Below are 15,546 nucleotides of genomic sequence, written 5' to 3'. Positions count from 1 at the left end.
GAGCCAACCCAGGGTGCTGAGGACAGGAACAACGTGATATGACAGGTTTGCAAAACCTCAGTCTGGCCGGTAACAGCAAACCAAAAACCAAACCAGGAAAAACCTCACCATCACGGAGCCCATGCCGATTCACAGCTACCCCGTGAGGGTTTCCGAGGCTGGAACTGTCGACGGGAGTGGACAGCCCTGTCTTTGTCCCTGGGAGCGGTTCGTGTTTTAAAACCTGCATAACAGGTGGCTCACGGCCCAATGTCTCACCACTACACCACCAGGACTCCTTCATGGGGCCAAAGCAGATGGAATTGGATCTTGTAAGAGCAGGAAATCAAGATGACAGTGGCTTGGCCCGGGGTGGCGGCACGGAGTTGGTGGGGTTCCCATGGAAGATGCGCGCTTATGGGTGAGGGAGCAGAAGAATCACAAGTCTGCTCCTTTCCTTCGCCCACTGCTGTTCCCTAAACCACAGGTAACCATATCCTAAGGGAGAAGCCACTTTGACATGTGTGTCCAGGAACAGTTCCATTTTAATAACGATGCACCAATCCTTGCGACAGAACTTGAACTTCCCATGTTCCTGTCACCAAATAAACCACAATCATCGCGACCAGGAGAATGACGTCAAAGAAACATTTCCATTTCTGCTTTTTTCCTGAGAAGGAAGTTAGGAGAACCTGTGGTTATCTTCAGAACATTGTATGCATTTTTCTCCTTACCCAACCGGAGGGCCTGTGTATTGAAGTGTACCATCCAATCTCACTGTGAGCACACGGTTTTCCTCATGTTCAGTTCTGATTATGTAATCAAGGCACTGTCCTCTTGCACATGCTTAGGAAAGTCAGTCCCTAAGAAACTGTCCCCATCTCTCTGACATTCATTTTCCCCTCACTTTTCAGGCGACACTTCAGTTTACAGATGAAATGGACTCGGGGTGCCAAAGGAGTAGTATCCCCACCTCCCAACAGTCATGCCTGCGACCGCCCACCCACAGACCTCACGACCAAAGGCAGAAATGTGGTCCTAGTGAGAGGCATTTAGTCAACAGACTAACAGGAGCTGCTAACAGGAAAATCTGATCACTCTCTTTCCATGAGCAAAAAGTAATTTATCTTTATAGGATTGACCTCAGAGGATGAAAGTAAATTAAAACCTATATAAGTCATCAGCTTATCATCGGAAATGTTATTTTATACAGAGTTGGCAATGCTGTCACTTGAAATGGCTAGGATTTATAAAGCAGCACTGACAGGAAGGATAATTTATATGTAGGTGCAATGTAAGCCAGTAACGAAAGATTTAATGTGAAAATGTCATCGCAAAACACGGCAGAGCTTTAGACAGCAATTCCAACTTAAGGGAAAGAAAAATCAAATCCTTTTATTTCTCTTATACCAAAATAGCCTAAAAAACAAAACAAAACCCCAAAACAACTTACCAAGCTGTCGAAACACAACATTTAGCACCAACTCCTAGACAGATGAACAATTCAAAATGTGAAAAGTTTTGGATCTTTATATGTGGTTCTGGACGCTCTAAACAAAGAACAGAGGACCCTCCCCCTTCCCTCTCATCTCACGCAGTTTACAGTCAGCTCAATCCTAACTGGCTGGGAACACTTATCAATTCATTGTGCGGATATAAGGTAATAAAAATGTAATCTGTGCCGTGTTTACACTCCTCTGGCTCAGCCACATTTTTTTATGTCGTCTGGGCACACGCTGACCTGGGGCTTTTGTCAGGCATGTGAAGGGACCAAGAAAGCATGAGCACTCGTCTTATTTTTATTAATTTCACTCTACTATGGAACAAAATGCACCCCAATTTAGAAGAAATTCAAGCTTGAACTTTAAAAAATTTATGCAAGGTATCAGGGGGTAAGAGCATCTAGACTTTCTTTTTTTAAAATTTTTCATCTAGACCTTCTTAATGTTGGTTATTGTTTGTTTTTCTAGTCTAGTCATCCAAAGCTATTTTCATCTTCATTGAAGGTGGCTCATAAACTCAACAGATGAGTTTGGATCATCAAATCTTCATATTTCCCACTTTTTTAGAAATTGTAGCAGCAAAAAGCAGATGGCACGATGAACCTCTATGGACATCTGAACGAAAAAACAATTTGATCTTATTTGGATCGTCCATGAAATTCTTTCTTTACTCTTGTTATTTTTTAGTTTAAACTGTTAAGTCCAACCCACACTTGGATCTCAGTTTCACAAGGAAAACTGTTAAGTTATTGAAAATAGGGAAGTTGGTTGAGTTGCTTGTTGTTGTTGTTGTTGTTAGGTCCCATTGAGTCAACTCCGACCCACAGTGACCCTACACACCACAGAAAGAAACACAGAACAGTCCTGCACCATTGTGACAATTGTACCTATGCCTGAGGATACTGATGCAGCCACCATTTCAACCCATCTTTTCTCCATCTTTCCCTCTTTTCTCCATCCCTCCATTTTACCAAACATAATGTCCTTCCCCATGGACTGCTCTCTCCTCACAATATGTCTAAAGCATGTAAGACGAAGTCTTGTTATCCTTGTCTCTAAGGAAACTTCTGGCCTTACTTCTTCCAAAACAGATCTGTTTGTCCTTTAAGCAGCCTGTGGTAGTTATATATCTCCTGTCAACTTGAGCAAAGGGGTGGAGTCTGGCCTGTCCATCAGGTCATACCAATGATGCCTCTGTCCTTCTCCTGAGGATTCTGAGAACTCCTATCTTGCTCCTTGGAGGCGGGGCACATACTCTCTCTGCGACACATTCCTGTTGGCAAGCCACACGGAGCTTTGCTGATGGCAGCCAGAGCCCTGGAGCTGGAGGAGCCACATGGAGACCCATCCCAGCACTGAGATGCTTCCACCACCACTGGATCCACAAAACTTTCCACCCACTGGCATGTGATCTTCCTACATTCAGCATCATTGCATGTGTTGTGTGAGTCGGAAGAGGAATTTATAGACCAGTATTCAAACACATGGGCTAATATCGGACTTATGGACTTGATCTGAACTGGGCTGTCTTATTGATGTACAATTACTTCTTGATATAAAGTTCTCTCTTACATATAGATGAGTATTTCTGGATTTATCTAGTCTACCTAGACTAATACACAGCTCATGGTACGTTCAATATTCTTCTCCAGCACCACACTTCAAATGCACCTATTCTTCTACGGACTTCCGTATTCAATGTCCAACTTTCACATGCAAATGACGCAATGGGGACTATCAGGGCTTGCTTGGGTCAGGAGCACGTTAGTCCTCAAAGTACTATCCTTGCTCTTTAATAGTTTAATTTTTGGTCTTCTTTACATTGTGTTGTAATTCACACTGAAGGCTACAATTCTTGATCTTCATCAGCAAGTGCTTCAAGTCCTCCACACTTTCATCAAACAAGGTTGTGTCACCTGCACACTGCAGCTTGTTGACACACCTTCCTCCAATCCTGATGCGGCACTCTTCTTCATGTTCAGTCTCTCTGATGATATGCTCAGTATATAGATTGAACAGGAATAGCGAGAGGATACAATCTCGGTGCACACCTTTCCTGATTTTAAACTATGCTGTATTCCCTTGATCTGTTAGTACAACTGCCTCTGGATTTATGTACAAGTTCTGAATGAGCACAAGGAAGTGTTCTGGAATTCCCATTCTGCTCAAAGTTATCTACAGTTTATTATGGTTCCACATTTGAATGCCTTTGCATAGTCAATGAAACGAAGTAAACATCTTTCCGGTCTTCTCTGCTTAGAGTTAAGATCCACCTGACATCAGTAATGATATCCCTTGTTCCACGTCCTCTTCTAAATCCGGCCTGAACTTCTGCCAGCTCCCTGTCAATGGACTGTTGCAACCATAGTTAGATGAGCTTAAGCAAAATATTACTTGTGTAACATATTAAGGATATTGTATTATGGTTTGCACATTCTGTTTGGTCGCCTTTCTTTGGAATGAGCACACGTGCGGATCTCTTCCAGTCACTTGGCCAAATTGCTGTCTTTGAAATTTCCTCATAGATGAGTGAGTGCTTTCAGTGCTTCTTCAGCTCTCTGAAACATTTCAGTGGGTATCTCATCAATTCGTGGAGCGTTGTTTTTGTTGTGAATGAGGTTTTCAGAAGCTACTTCCTCCAAAGTGGGGACAGGAGTCCTTCGATGTCTCTTCTTATACTGGAAGCGCTGCTGGATCCGATCACTGAGCGACTCTGCTGGCATTTGAAACACCAGTGACATAGCTCCAGCATCGCAGCAACACCCAAGCCAGCACAGCACAACAGAAAGGTGATGGCAAGGAGGAGGCAAGGATGGCAAGACCTCATCCTACATAGTTTAGACATATTGTTAGGAGAGACCTAACTGGTGTCCCTGGGGAAGGACATCATGTTCCGTAAAGAGGAGGGGTGGCAAAAAGCAGAGGTCATTGATGACTTGGAGAGACACACTGTCTGCATCAATGGGCTCTGGCACTGGAACAGTTTTGAGGGTGATGCAGGACCATGCAGTGTTTCTTTCTGTTGTGCATAGGGTCACTATGGGTTGGAGTGGACTCGATGGCACTTAACAACACTCAGGGCCTGGCTTTCTAATGAGCTATTGCTTTTTTCACATACAATGGTCCTGATATCTTCCGACAGCTCATCAAGTCTTCTGTCATTAGTGTGCAATGCTTCAAATCTATTCTTGAGATGTTTTAGAAATTTTGGTGAGCTAGACTCAAGGTTGTATTTTGGTTCTCATGGATTTGTTTTAATTTTCTTTAGCTTTATCCTGAATTTACGTAGGAGCAATTGATGGTCTCTTCCATAGTCAGCCTCTGGTCTGGTTTTCGCTACTGATACTGAGTTTCTCCATTATGTCAATTTGATGTCTGTGTATTTCCATCTGGGGAAATTCACATGTATAGTTGCTTTTCTGTATTGTTGAATAAAGGTATTTGAAACAAACAAGTCATTGGTTTTACAAAATTATATCACGTGATCTCCAGCTTCATTTCTATCACTGAATCCATTATTGTCCAACTATTTCTTCCTCTTTGTTTTCAATTTTTACATTACAACTACCAGCAACCATCAATGCATCCAGATTGTATGTTTGATAAATTTCTGAAGTCATAAATAAAATTCTTCAATTTCTTCATCATTATCTTTTGTGGTTGGTACAAAAAGTTAAATAATTGTTGTATTGATTGTATTTCCTTGAAGGCTGATAAACATAATCTAATCACATATAGCATTTTATTTCATTTGGATTTAGCAAGATCCTTTCTGACAATGAATCCCATACCATTCCTCTTGATTGTGACTTCTAGCATAGTAAATCATATGATTTTTCTGATTCAAAATGCCCAATACCAATCCATTTCAGCTCACTAAAGCCTAGGATATCCATCTTCATGCGCTCCATTTCATTTTTGGCCACTTCCAATTTCCCTAGACTCTCACTGCACATATTGCAAGTTCCAGTCATTAGAAGATCTTTGCAGTGGTTTCTCTTTACATTGAGTATGTGCCATCAATAAACGAAGATCCCCAAGGCTCCACTCCCACAGGCTTTACCAACGCATGTCATCATGGGTGACTCCTCTCCAAGAAACCATCTCGGACCAGAGGGTCCCATGTACTGGCAGTATCTGTCACAATGTCCTGCCTCCCTTGTTTAGGCTTTCAGGATATGGAAATCCTTCCAACCTCAGCATAAGGTTTTCAGGAGCTTCTTCCACCAAAGTGGGGAGCTTAGTTCTTCTTCATTGTCTGTTCTTAATCTCGAAGCGCTGCTGAAATCTGTTCACTCTGGGTGACCCTGCTGGCACTTGAAGCATCAGTGACATAACTTCCAGCATCAGAGCCACACACGAGTCACCATGGGAGGACCAAAGGACAGGCAAATGAGGGGGTTAATTGCTGATGTCCTTTAAGTACCAAGATCAAGTGTAACTAACAGCTGTATGAAAGAATGAAGATGGCGATATTAAATCTGCCCGCACACCAAATCTGCCTTGCTGGCTACTTGTTAACATAAAGATTTATTGAGATACAGCTTATGTCCATTTGTTTACTTATTGTCTAGGTCTGCTTTAACAGCACACTTGCAGTGTTGACTATTTACTCTCCGGTCCTTAACAGGAAGTGTTGGCTGACTTTGGTAGAAAACCAGTCAAGGAGTGTTGTGTTGTTGTTGTTGTTTGGGACTTGTGATTTTTGACGTGACAAGAAGAAGTACCCTCCACGGTTTTCTAGGCTGTTCTATTTACAGGAGCCGACTGCCAGGTCTCTCTCTTTCCGAGTTGCTAGATCAGTTTAGTCCACCAATCTTTCAGTCAGCAGTCAAGGTCTTCCCACTAGGGCATCTTAGAACCGAAGATACACATAATAAGTGGTCTTTGTGCTGAGAACATGACTTGCTTTTTAAAGACAATGCTAGTTTGCTGAGACAGTCAATTCCTTTTAACCATAGGTTTTTACCACTATGATAAAAGCCATTCTTTCTATTTTAAACATTTCTGGCTATCAAAGATTTGGCTCTTCATACTTGTCAATCTGAGCGTTTTCACTGGCGCTGATATGACATGCAATTTAATGCACCATCACAACTTTTAATGCTCTTAATTGTTCTTAATTCCCTTTAAACAGTTTTATTGGCATATAATCAATATCATATAGTTCAAGCTCTTAATTATTTGTATAATTCTGGACAGTCAAGTGAAAAGATCCTAGATCTATTAGTGTTAAAGAAATGCTAACAGAAACTATTATTTGGTATTTCACAAATGAAACAAATACTATACTGTAATTAAGGATAATGTTCTAAATCTCATCCAAGACTAAACAGCTCTGGCATTATGAAGGGATAGGACTGCTCTGGGGCTGGTGACACATTCCACACAGAGTGTTATCGACAGTTTGCAAACTGTAAGTTGCTGAGGCAATAGACTTAGAATTTGGAGGAGGTGGTTTGGCTGGTTTTGATGTTATGCTCCAATTCTTTTTAGAGTCTCTGGGACGTACTAATCTCTTTCATTATATCTGGATCGTGTTGATGTGGACAGCAATCGATGTGTGACCAGAATTGCACATTGGCAGTGATCCTAATGTCATAAATATGATCTCAAGATACATCCTAGATGCCAAGTAATCTGTGCGGAACCTACTGGCCTTTCTGGAGCTGGTCATCCCTCAGCATATGCTGGGGCTCTCTGAAGTGAAGAAGGAAACGGAGGAGGACGGGGTGGTGCATGAACAGGAGCTTAGGGGCTTATTAGGTAATTCACGGCTTCTTTATTCAAACTCAAAATTCATTGCCATCGGGTCAGTGCTGATTCATAGAGACCCCCTATGGATTTGAGACTGTAAATGTTTACAGGAGTAGAAAGCTCAGTCTTTCTCCCTCAGAGATTCTGGTGGTTTTGAACTGCCGACCATGCGAACCACTTCAACATGAGGGCTCAGTCTCCTTCCATAGTAACATATTAGAGCAGAGGGGGAAAAAAGAAAAATAGGGTACCTATAAATTATTAACATCAGGGAAGCAATACGACTTCTAGTTTAACTTGCCTCAGCGGTTCTCACCCTTCCCAATGCCACGGCCCTTTAATACAACTCCTCATGTTGTGGTGATCCCCCAACCATAACATTATTTTCGTTGCTACTTCATCACTGTAATTTTGCTACTGTTATGAATCAGGAGACTCTGTGAAAGGGTCGTTTGACCCCCAACGGGGTTGCGACCCACAGGTTAAGAACCACTGACTCTAGATGGTCAGTCTACGAGTCAGTGGTTCCTAATCAGGCATGGCTTTGTCTCTACAGAGCCTATTTGCAAAATCTGGAGATGTTATTTATTAGTACAACCCATGAGGTCATAAAGCATCTTGAAGGGGGAGGCAGGGGGTGGTGGTGCTGTTAAATCCGAAACAATGCCCAGGACAGTTGTTCAGAACAGAGCGTTATCCAGCCCAAAAGTCACCTTGGTCTGAATTGTTGTCAGAGCCGTACCTCACGGCAAGCAAAGGAGCCAGAGATGGGCCCTCATCACTCTTTGTGGCTAGATCCTGTTTGAGAATACATGTCATTGAAGAGTAGCTTTGTTTTTCTTTAAAGAAGCAATCTGTTGGAGCTCATGCTAGAAAACATGGGCAAACATCCCCATGTGAAACACAAAGCAACGAGTAACTACCTATGGAGCAGCTTTAGACTGGACCAACCACCTTGCATGAGGAAGACTGAACCTGACATTTCAGTCCAGCCCTCAGTCCAAATGGGCAAAGACAGGGTTGATGATGGAAACAAGTTGGCTTTCCCACGTAGGAAAGGGCTTTAGAAACGATTTAAATGCACAAGCTTATGAGTGGCAGGAACCCTCGAAGCTTCACGCCTCTCTCCTTTCCATTGTGGTTTACAGTCTTATCTTTCTTAATAGGAAAACAAAACCCTTCAGGGTCCCTAAAACTACAATGCATAAGACTGGTTTTAACCACAAAAATCTAGGAACACCTGATGATGATAAGACTCGACAGGAAGATGATTACATTTATAATCCAGACTGTTACACAGTCGCACTGTATGGGTGGTCATGCATTAGGTTAACCGAAGAGCTTTTTCTACCTCATTTCACCTTTATTATAAAACTAGAAGCAACTCAGATTGAGAAATCTGTAAAACCCTCCACCTTTGTGCAAAGAGATGTCATCCAATTAGCCCTAGGTTGGTGCAGGAACAAAGTGCAAGCTCGTGTTGCCAAACGAAATAGGCTGCTCACCTTCCCCTTGAGTGCCTTGTCTCTGACTCTGGTCTGCTATCGGCATTTAACCTCCAGATGACCGTGACTTTTTCAATTTAAATGCGAAGCTTTGCTATAAATAAGACTGCATAGCTGCTCGGCCTATAAATAACTAGAAATTATATGCTTTCTCCAGTCTGTTTGTACTAGCACTGCAAAACCCTTCCCTTGCTGTGATTGAGAAGTCTCTGTGGGAAGACAAGAAAATATAGCCACCAAAATCATTTCATCTTCCAAGAATGGAAAGGTGTCAGGGTCTCAAGCACACAGCAAGTGGAGGGAGGGAATTACTGAGAAAGGAAAACCTTATACGTTCAATATCTTGACGATGCAAGAAGTGTTGTGTATACTTCATGAAAAATAATTTTGCATTATTGCTTTATAAAAGGGTAGGAAAGACATTGTCTTTATAATGCATAGCAGTTGTGAGAAAAAAGCAAACCTACACATTTTTATTACCCTTTCTCCTCTTGTTATTATTTGCTGTATCTTTCAAACACACTCCAAACTTCAAGTCCAATTTTATTAACCTAGAAACGACGCCAGAAGCGAATGCGTAGTCCGATGGTGGGTGGCATGCACCCAGAATGGCACCACGTTTTCGGACCTGGTTCTTGGTAGCTGGAGACACATTCACCAAGGTCTCTGACCTTCTATTTAGCACTTCCCAGCAGGGTTTCTGAGAAAAATGAACGATCTGTAAAAAGGTTTGGTACTATGTAGCACATTTTACAAACTAATGTGTTAATTATTCCTACAGGGTATTATCTATAAGGTGCCCTTTCGTGATACCTACATACTTGTGTATAAGCTGAGTTTTTTCAGCACATTTTTGTTGCAGATTTTGCGGTAAAATTAGGTGCCTGGCTGCTATTTGGGTTGGCTTATACTCAAGTACATATGGTATTTCGACATCTACCCACGCGCTACACCTGGAGTGATCTCAAAGACAGAGGGTTTTCTCAACCTAGTAGGAAATGTGTTACAATGTGGCCTCAGAAAACATCTTTCAAAAGTCGTGCATCTCACTGAGGCCATTCCAAACATTTTTTGGGTTTCTGGTTAAGTCTTTTGTAGAGTATGCAATTTTTAAGGTAGAACTCCTCTTTTAAAAAAAGCGAACTGTTGTCATCAACTGTGAGGCTAAATTTGTTAAGCCAATATAAAATTATCATGTACACAAATGCTCATTTTAATTATCAACTGTCTGAAGCGGAAACTGATTATTTCATCTCTTCTAGCAGCCATAGACATGACCAGTCTGTATTACCTCTAACCAGAAAGTGATTTTATCTTTTTCTAGAGAGTATTCAAATTTAAAACTTGAATATTCATGTTTGCCATACTTAAACCAAGCTCGACCGACCGGAATCATTACAAAATATAGAACATCACAACACCAACAGTTGTTTAAATAGAAAGCACTTTCCCTGTTCCCTAAGCATAAAATCGGAAACCTGTTATTTCCAAGTCACCACTGTGCATGCTGGGAGGGGAGAAGGAGCTGGCCGTGCTGTTGGAAAGAGTCTGTCTGCCTCCTCGGATTAACCGCTCTCTGAGAGACACATACGATCGAAGCCGCAATCCGTGTACCAGAGTGCATAAATATGGGATACTTTTCTGGGAGACACCTTACTGGTATCTGTGGCCTCTTGTTTAGTCGTGACAACTAAGAGTAGAAAATAAAACAGTGATGCTAGGTAAAACATAATAAAAAGGTTCTATGTGTAATATTTTAGGGGAAATATAATAAAAAGATAATTGACCAGAAATAGATGCTTAGTTAGTGGTGCTTAGCCTCAACTTCTCGTCCCTTGGCAAAATTCGATGTATTTGCAAGCAAGCCATGGGAGGAAACACTTTATTAAAAGGTAGGTGTTGGGGAAACACAGCACCATGCAGAGAAGGTGACGTTGGAGTCCCATCCAGCCATGCAGTGCCCTACTCCCCCGCCCCCCTCAGTGAACGACAACATACGTTTCACAGCATCTTGGGGAAGAGGTTCCTGGGTAGTCTTGAGTAAACTTTGGGACACTATGGAGAAAATAAGAGAACATAACGAAAAACGAAAGTAGAAACATGGAGATGATGGCGGAAACGCACATGATTCCCGTGACCAAAAAACAAAACAAAACAAAAACAAGAGATCATTGAATAACAACAGTGAAAAATTTGAGTATCCCGAAGTTTGGGCTCTCCACAAAACTAAGGTAAACATACGAGGGAAGTCACTTCAAAAAGCTTGTAGGGCGAATCTGTGATCTCTATCTTTCATTGTCCTTCGAATATCTTGAACAACTCCCCCCAACCCCATACCATAAATGTACAAGAGATCAATGTCTTAGGATGCCGGATATCTTGTCTCAGATAGTACATCTAAACAACCTGCGATGATTTTCTTCTTCCTGCCTTCTCTCTCTAGAGTCAAACATCACTAGCTCCTATCATGCCAATCCCTCCAACATTTCCATTTGCTTTCCCATCCCTGGGGCAGGCTCCAACTGCCAGTCTGAGCGATTTGTCCAGGCTGGACTACCCACTCAACATCTGTCCATCCTTCTACTTACCATTGGCTGCTTGCCTCTGCTTTCTTCCTAGTTCATTTTACAACCTACGGTCTCTAAAAACACCAGCCATCTTGCCGACCATATTCCGGGACCATCTTGGGCATGTCAACAGGCTCTCCCTGACCTGTGATGCTCCTGGTTTGTTCACAGCTGACCAAAGGGGGATTATGGTGGGGTGGTGTAAAGTCAATTCAAGCTCCTAAATTATTTTTTAACATCTTTTTTTAATTAAAAAAAATAATATACCACTCCAGAAAATAAATCCACCTCTGGAGAAAAAAAAAAATTGGAAAACATGCCAGGAACTCTCCCACAGCAGTGAAACCAGTTAGAATCACTGAAACAAAACATCCTTTGTGGCAGAATCGCCATGCAAGAGAATCCTCCATTGTGCTCCACATTATCTGACCTAATTAATGTCTTTGTTTGAAACTGAAGAAAGAAGTCTTTGAGCTAGAAGCTGCAATCAGGCAAGGAGAGCCAGAAAAGAACCCCTTGGGGTTACCAGGCTTCACACCTGTTCTCACACAAGACAGACAGGGAATTCTCTCTCACACAAGGGCCTGCCTTCCCAGCATCAGGCAGGCAGGAGGCCAACGGGAGCTTTTCCATGAGATCCCAATTCCATACAGAGCTCCTTCACAGCACAAGGTCTGGACTGTGCAGATCCTTCTGTTGTTCTGCTTAATCCTAGGATTGGGTTGGCTAGCAATTTGTGTAATCCCTCGGAATGTGGGGCAGGAAGTGATGACCATTACCATCACAAGACCCGGAGAGCTGTTGGCCTCTCTCCAAACAGGAACAGCTAAGCATTTATGTTTGCATTTGGCAAATGGACTCATCCAGAATGTCTTGAAGACGTCAAACTTCCTACTCCTGACAACAAGGAAATAATACTATTGGAACTTAACTTGGAAGGCTATTAGCAAGAGCACACGTCCCACAAACCTGGTGCAGTGCCTCCAAAGGACTACAATAGTGTAAACAGTTTCATCCTACAGCTACATCTTCATGACTGCCTAGATGCGCGTGCCACTTAACATTTGAAAGAAAATGCTTCAAGAATTCTAGTTTCTTCACCTGAGGTCACGAGGGTTCTAATATTCAGGGGTTTCCCCCTAGCTCTTTCCAAGACAAGATATGCAAAGCAGGCACCATAAATGTCTTTAGAAGAGCTATGGGAAAACAAAGGCAGGGCCCACTCCAGCTTTTGAAGTGCTTGTGTTCATTTGCATCAACCCCCTTTCTCCCAATCACAATGGAGGACACCCTTAGGACCCACTTAGAGGTGTTCTTCACACCAGAACACCATGTCAGGGCAACTCAGCCAGGTTTCCGGTAGCAGAACTGACTTGTCCAGGTAGTGCACATGCATAAACACAAACACACACGTACACAGAAACCCATGTAGTTGTACATTTGCAGAAGACGAAACAGCGATTCCAGCTTTGGGTACAGAGAAGCACTCAAAGTCCCCCCCAGACCGCAAGGCGCAGCCCCCACAGCCAGGAAAAGAACACACCACGGACATGCTTTATTAGAAAAAGTCAGAGATGTGTGCTCATGAATGAACAGACTGCCGGAGAAGAGGGCAGAGTGAGGTGGTTAGTGGTAGCAAGAGACCCCTTCCCCAGCCCCAGAAGAAACGATCTGTTACAAAGAGCAGAGGCAGGGGGGCCAGAGAGACGAAAGGTGGCCAGGCCGGAGGAAGGTCCACTTACTGACGCTGCCACAGACCGCCATGCAGTATTCTTCAGTGTCAAAGTTGTTTCTGTTGCCGCCGCATCCGCCGTAAAAGAAGGGGGCACACTTCCCTTCGGTCACATCAAAGTACCAGCGGGAGATCATTGCTCGGCATGGCCCCGTCTCCGCTTGTTCTGAGCACACCTCTAATCAGAGGAGATGTGGAACCACATTTAGCAAAAAAAAGAAAAAAGGCACTGTGGGCTTTTCATGTACACATGTTGACTTTTCATATGGCATTAAGCTTCTCAGTGGTCACGTGGACTGCGTGTACTAGGCAGCATCCACCCAACGTTTACAGAGGGATTTAATGACCCACCAACCCAACGACATTTGAAACAAAGTAGTGCATTCGTGTCGGGCTCTGGAATGATACAAGGACTCGAGCTGGCGGTGAAAAGATCTTTAAGCTGTTTTTCTATGAATATGACATGACAGGGGTACTGGCGCATCCCAACATTTCTTCACGATTGAAAAAACACACAAACAAATGTTGGCATTTAAAACAATGTAGGTCAACTTGGAGTATAAAGGGATTATTACTTGGGTCCTGATGAATAAAGGTAACCTCTCCTACACTGTAGATGTATTTCCTTAAGTCATTTGCCTTAATTCCTTTAATAAATTAATTACATACATTTTGAATACATTCCAAATTTTGAGGACAACCTAACAGTCCACTGCCTGAATCTGAAAATATGCTTAGCATGCAAATATGATTATTATAAAAATCTAATGATATTAACGCTAAAGTTAAGTTTTATTTGTGAGCTTACCTGAACCCCAAACAGCAATGGTACGTAGAGTAAATCCTCAACACACACACACACACACACACACACACAGCATTACATCAGAACACACCGCCTATCATCACACCACTCCCCCCCAAAATCCTCCAGATCTCTTTCACAAACTCTGCTAACCTCAAAGTCCAATTCGCCTAGTGAAAGTGCGGTCCATTTTGACTGAAAGTGAAACAGCAGCCCCGATTCGCTCTTAGGCTCCATGCCCTGACCTGATAGGTCTATGGAGAACTGGGAAATTCCTCGTCCTACACAACTGTCAGTTTTGATTTTCCTAAATCACTACAATGCCTGTTAGTCAGATATACACCACATACACCCCAGAGCTTCCAAATTATGATCAGGAAACTGATTGCAATCAGGGATGAAGATCCACAACATGGATGCAAAAAGGGGGCCTGCCTTTTGATCCCCTACCCCAGCCCCCACATATACCATACACATTGCCCCTTCCCACTGAGACAATGATGCTGCTGCTGCCGCCGGCATCATGGGATCAGTAGAGAAAGGACAGTCAACACTGAGATGAGTGGTAAACACTCAGTAAGACTTGGTGCCTGTGTACCAGACACCTCAGATAATCTTGGCTATCTTTATGGCTTTCAGAAGGAAACATTGGGCAACAGGCAAAATGTAGGTCCAAGTGACCTGCCATTCACTACAGCTCCTTGAAAGTTCACACCCACTAAGTCTCCGTGTGTGTTTAATTGGCTTTGTGCAGCGTTCTCAAATGCGGTGAAAATCTACTGCGCAGATGACACAAGTATCCCATCCACTCGGCAGTTTTAGATGTCTCCCAACATTAAAGGTTTAGGATTATCACTTGTAAAGGGCAAGTTAAATTTTGTCCGAATCATTTTCGAGTTTCTGACAAGGCAGCTTCCGGGTTGCACACGGGAGGTTTCTGCTGAGCACTGCCCTCCTAGGTGGCCTGTGGCTTTCCTGCCTCAGGTGGAACAGACATTAATCGATGAGTTGGCTTTTTCTCTTTTTATTTCCATCACCACTGTAAGTATGTTGATACCGCATGCTCATTCATGTTCCTTAAACACGAAGACACTCTTTTTCAAGCATTGGTTCCTTAGGCTATGCTACTTCCTACGGACAACAAGGCAAGCATGTCTCCTGCGTCTACTCGATGGTTGGCGTTGGCACTTGGAATTGTGAGCAACAGGACAACTACTACACCAAGGGAGAGACAGAGCATTTCGCCACCTCGCATCACAAGGCTAGTCATGACTGCTTTAGGGAACTGGGGTAAATGTACTGGGGTTCAACAGTCCAGGTTGAGTCCCACATACAACAGACACCTGTTTTCTGAAACATGTTCACCACTGGACCCATAGCATGCTACAGCTATGCAAGGGCAAAAAGCTTGTCTTTATGATCTTCCCGATGTACTAAATACCTGCTAGACTTCTGAGTGGGCACCAGGGAAAAACCAGGAAGGAAATGGTCACAATCAAAGGCAATGATCCGAGGTAGACACATAAGGACCTGGCATAGGAACGGTTTCTTACAAAGGCAGAAGTCAGGAATCCAAAGGCATTATCCTTTTCTTATGCCACTAGCGAAATAATGCTAACCTCACTTTAATTTGATCTTTGGCCTCATTCTAAAACGTCACTGAAACCATCTGTTACAGGTAATTTGCTGAAAGCGGGCC

The 15,546-nt window shown here is 42.9% G+C and overlaps 1 protein-coding gene across 6 annotated transcripts in view; it reads right to left on the bottom strand.

The window, feature by feature from the left end:
• The window catches only part of APP (amyloid beta precursor protein), a 298,287-nt gene that overhangs the window by 93,011 nt on the left and 189,730 nt on the right, over positions 1-15,546 (bottom strand). For 2 of the 6 annotated variants that reach the window (XM_075542398.1, XM_075542399.1), the window contains exons 7-8: positions 13,053-13,220; positions 10,742-10,798 (exon numbers count right to left, since the gene is read on the bottom strand). The exons of 2 other annotated variants lie outside the window; for them this stretch is intronic. In XM_075542398.1, coding sequence (XP_075398513.1) covers positions 10,742-10,798; positions 13,053-13,220 — 225 coding nt within the window. The remainder of the gene's footprint in view (positions 1-10,741; positions 10,799-13,052; positions 13,221-15,546) is intronic. 2 more of the 6 variants (XM_075542400.1, XM_075542401.1) reach the window with 1 other exon arrangement.

The sequence above is a fragment of the Tenrec ecaudatus genome, chromosome 2 (assembly GCF_050624435.1).
Source record: "Tenrec ecaudatus isolate mTenEca1 chromosome 2, mTenEca1.hap1, whole genome shotgun sequence".
In the NCBI taxonomy this organism is placed as follows: domain Eukaryota; kingdom Metazoa; phylum Chordata; class Mammalia; order Afrosoricida; family Tenrecidae; genus Tenrec; species Tenrec ecaudatus.
The sequence above is the reverse complement of the archived record's forward strand: the minus strand, read 5'-3'. Positions and strand labels throughout refer to the sequence as shown.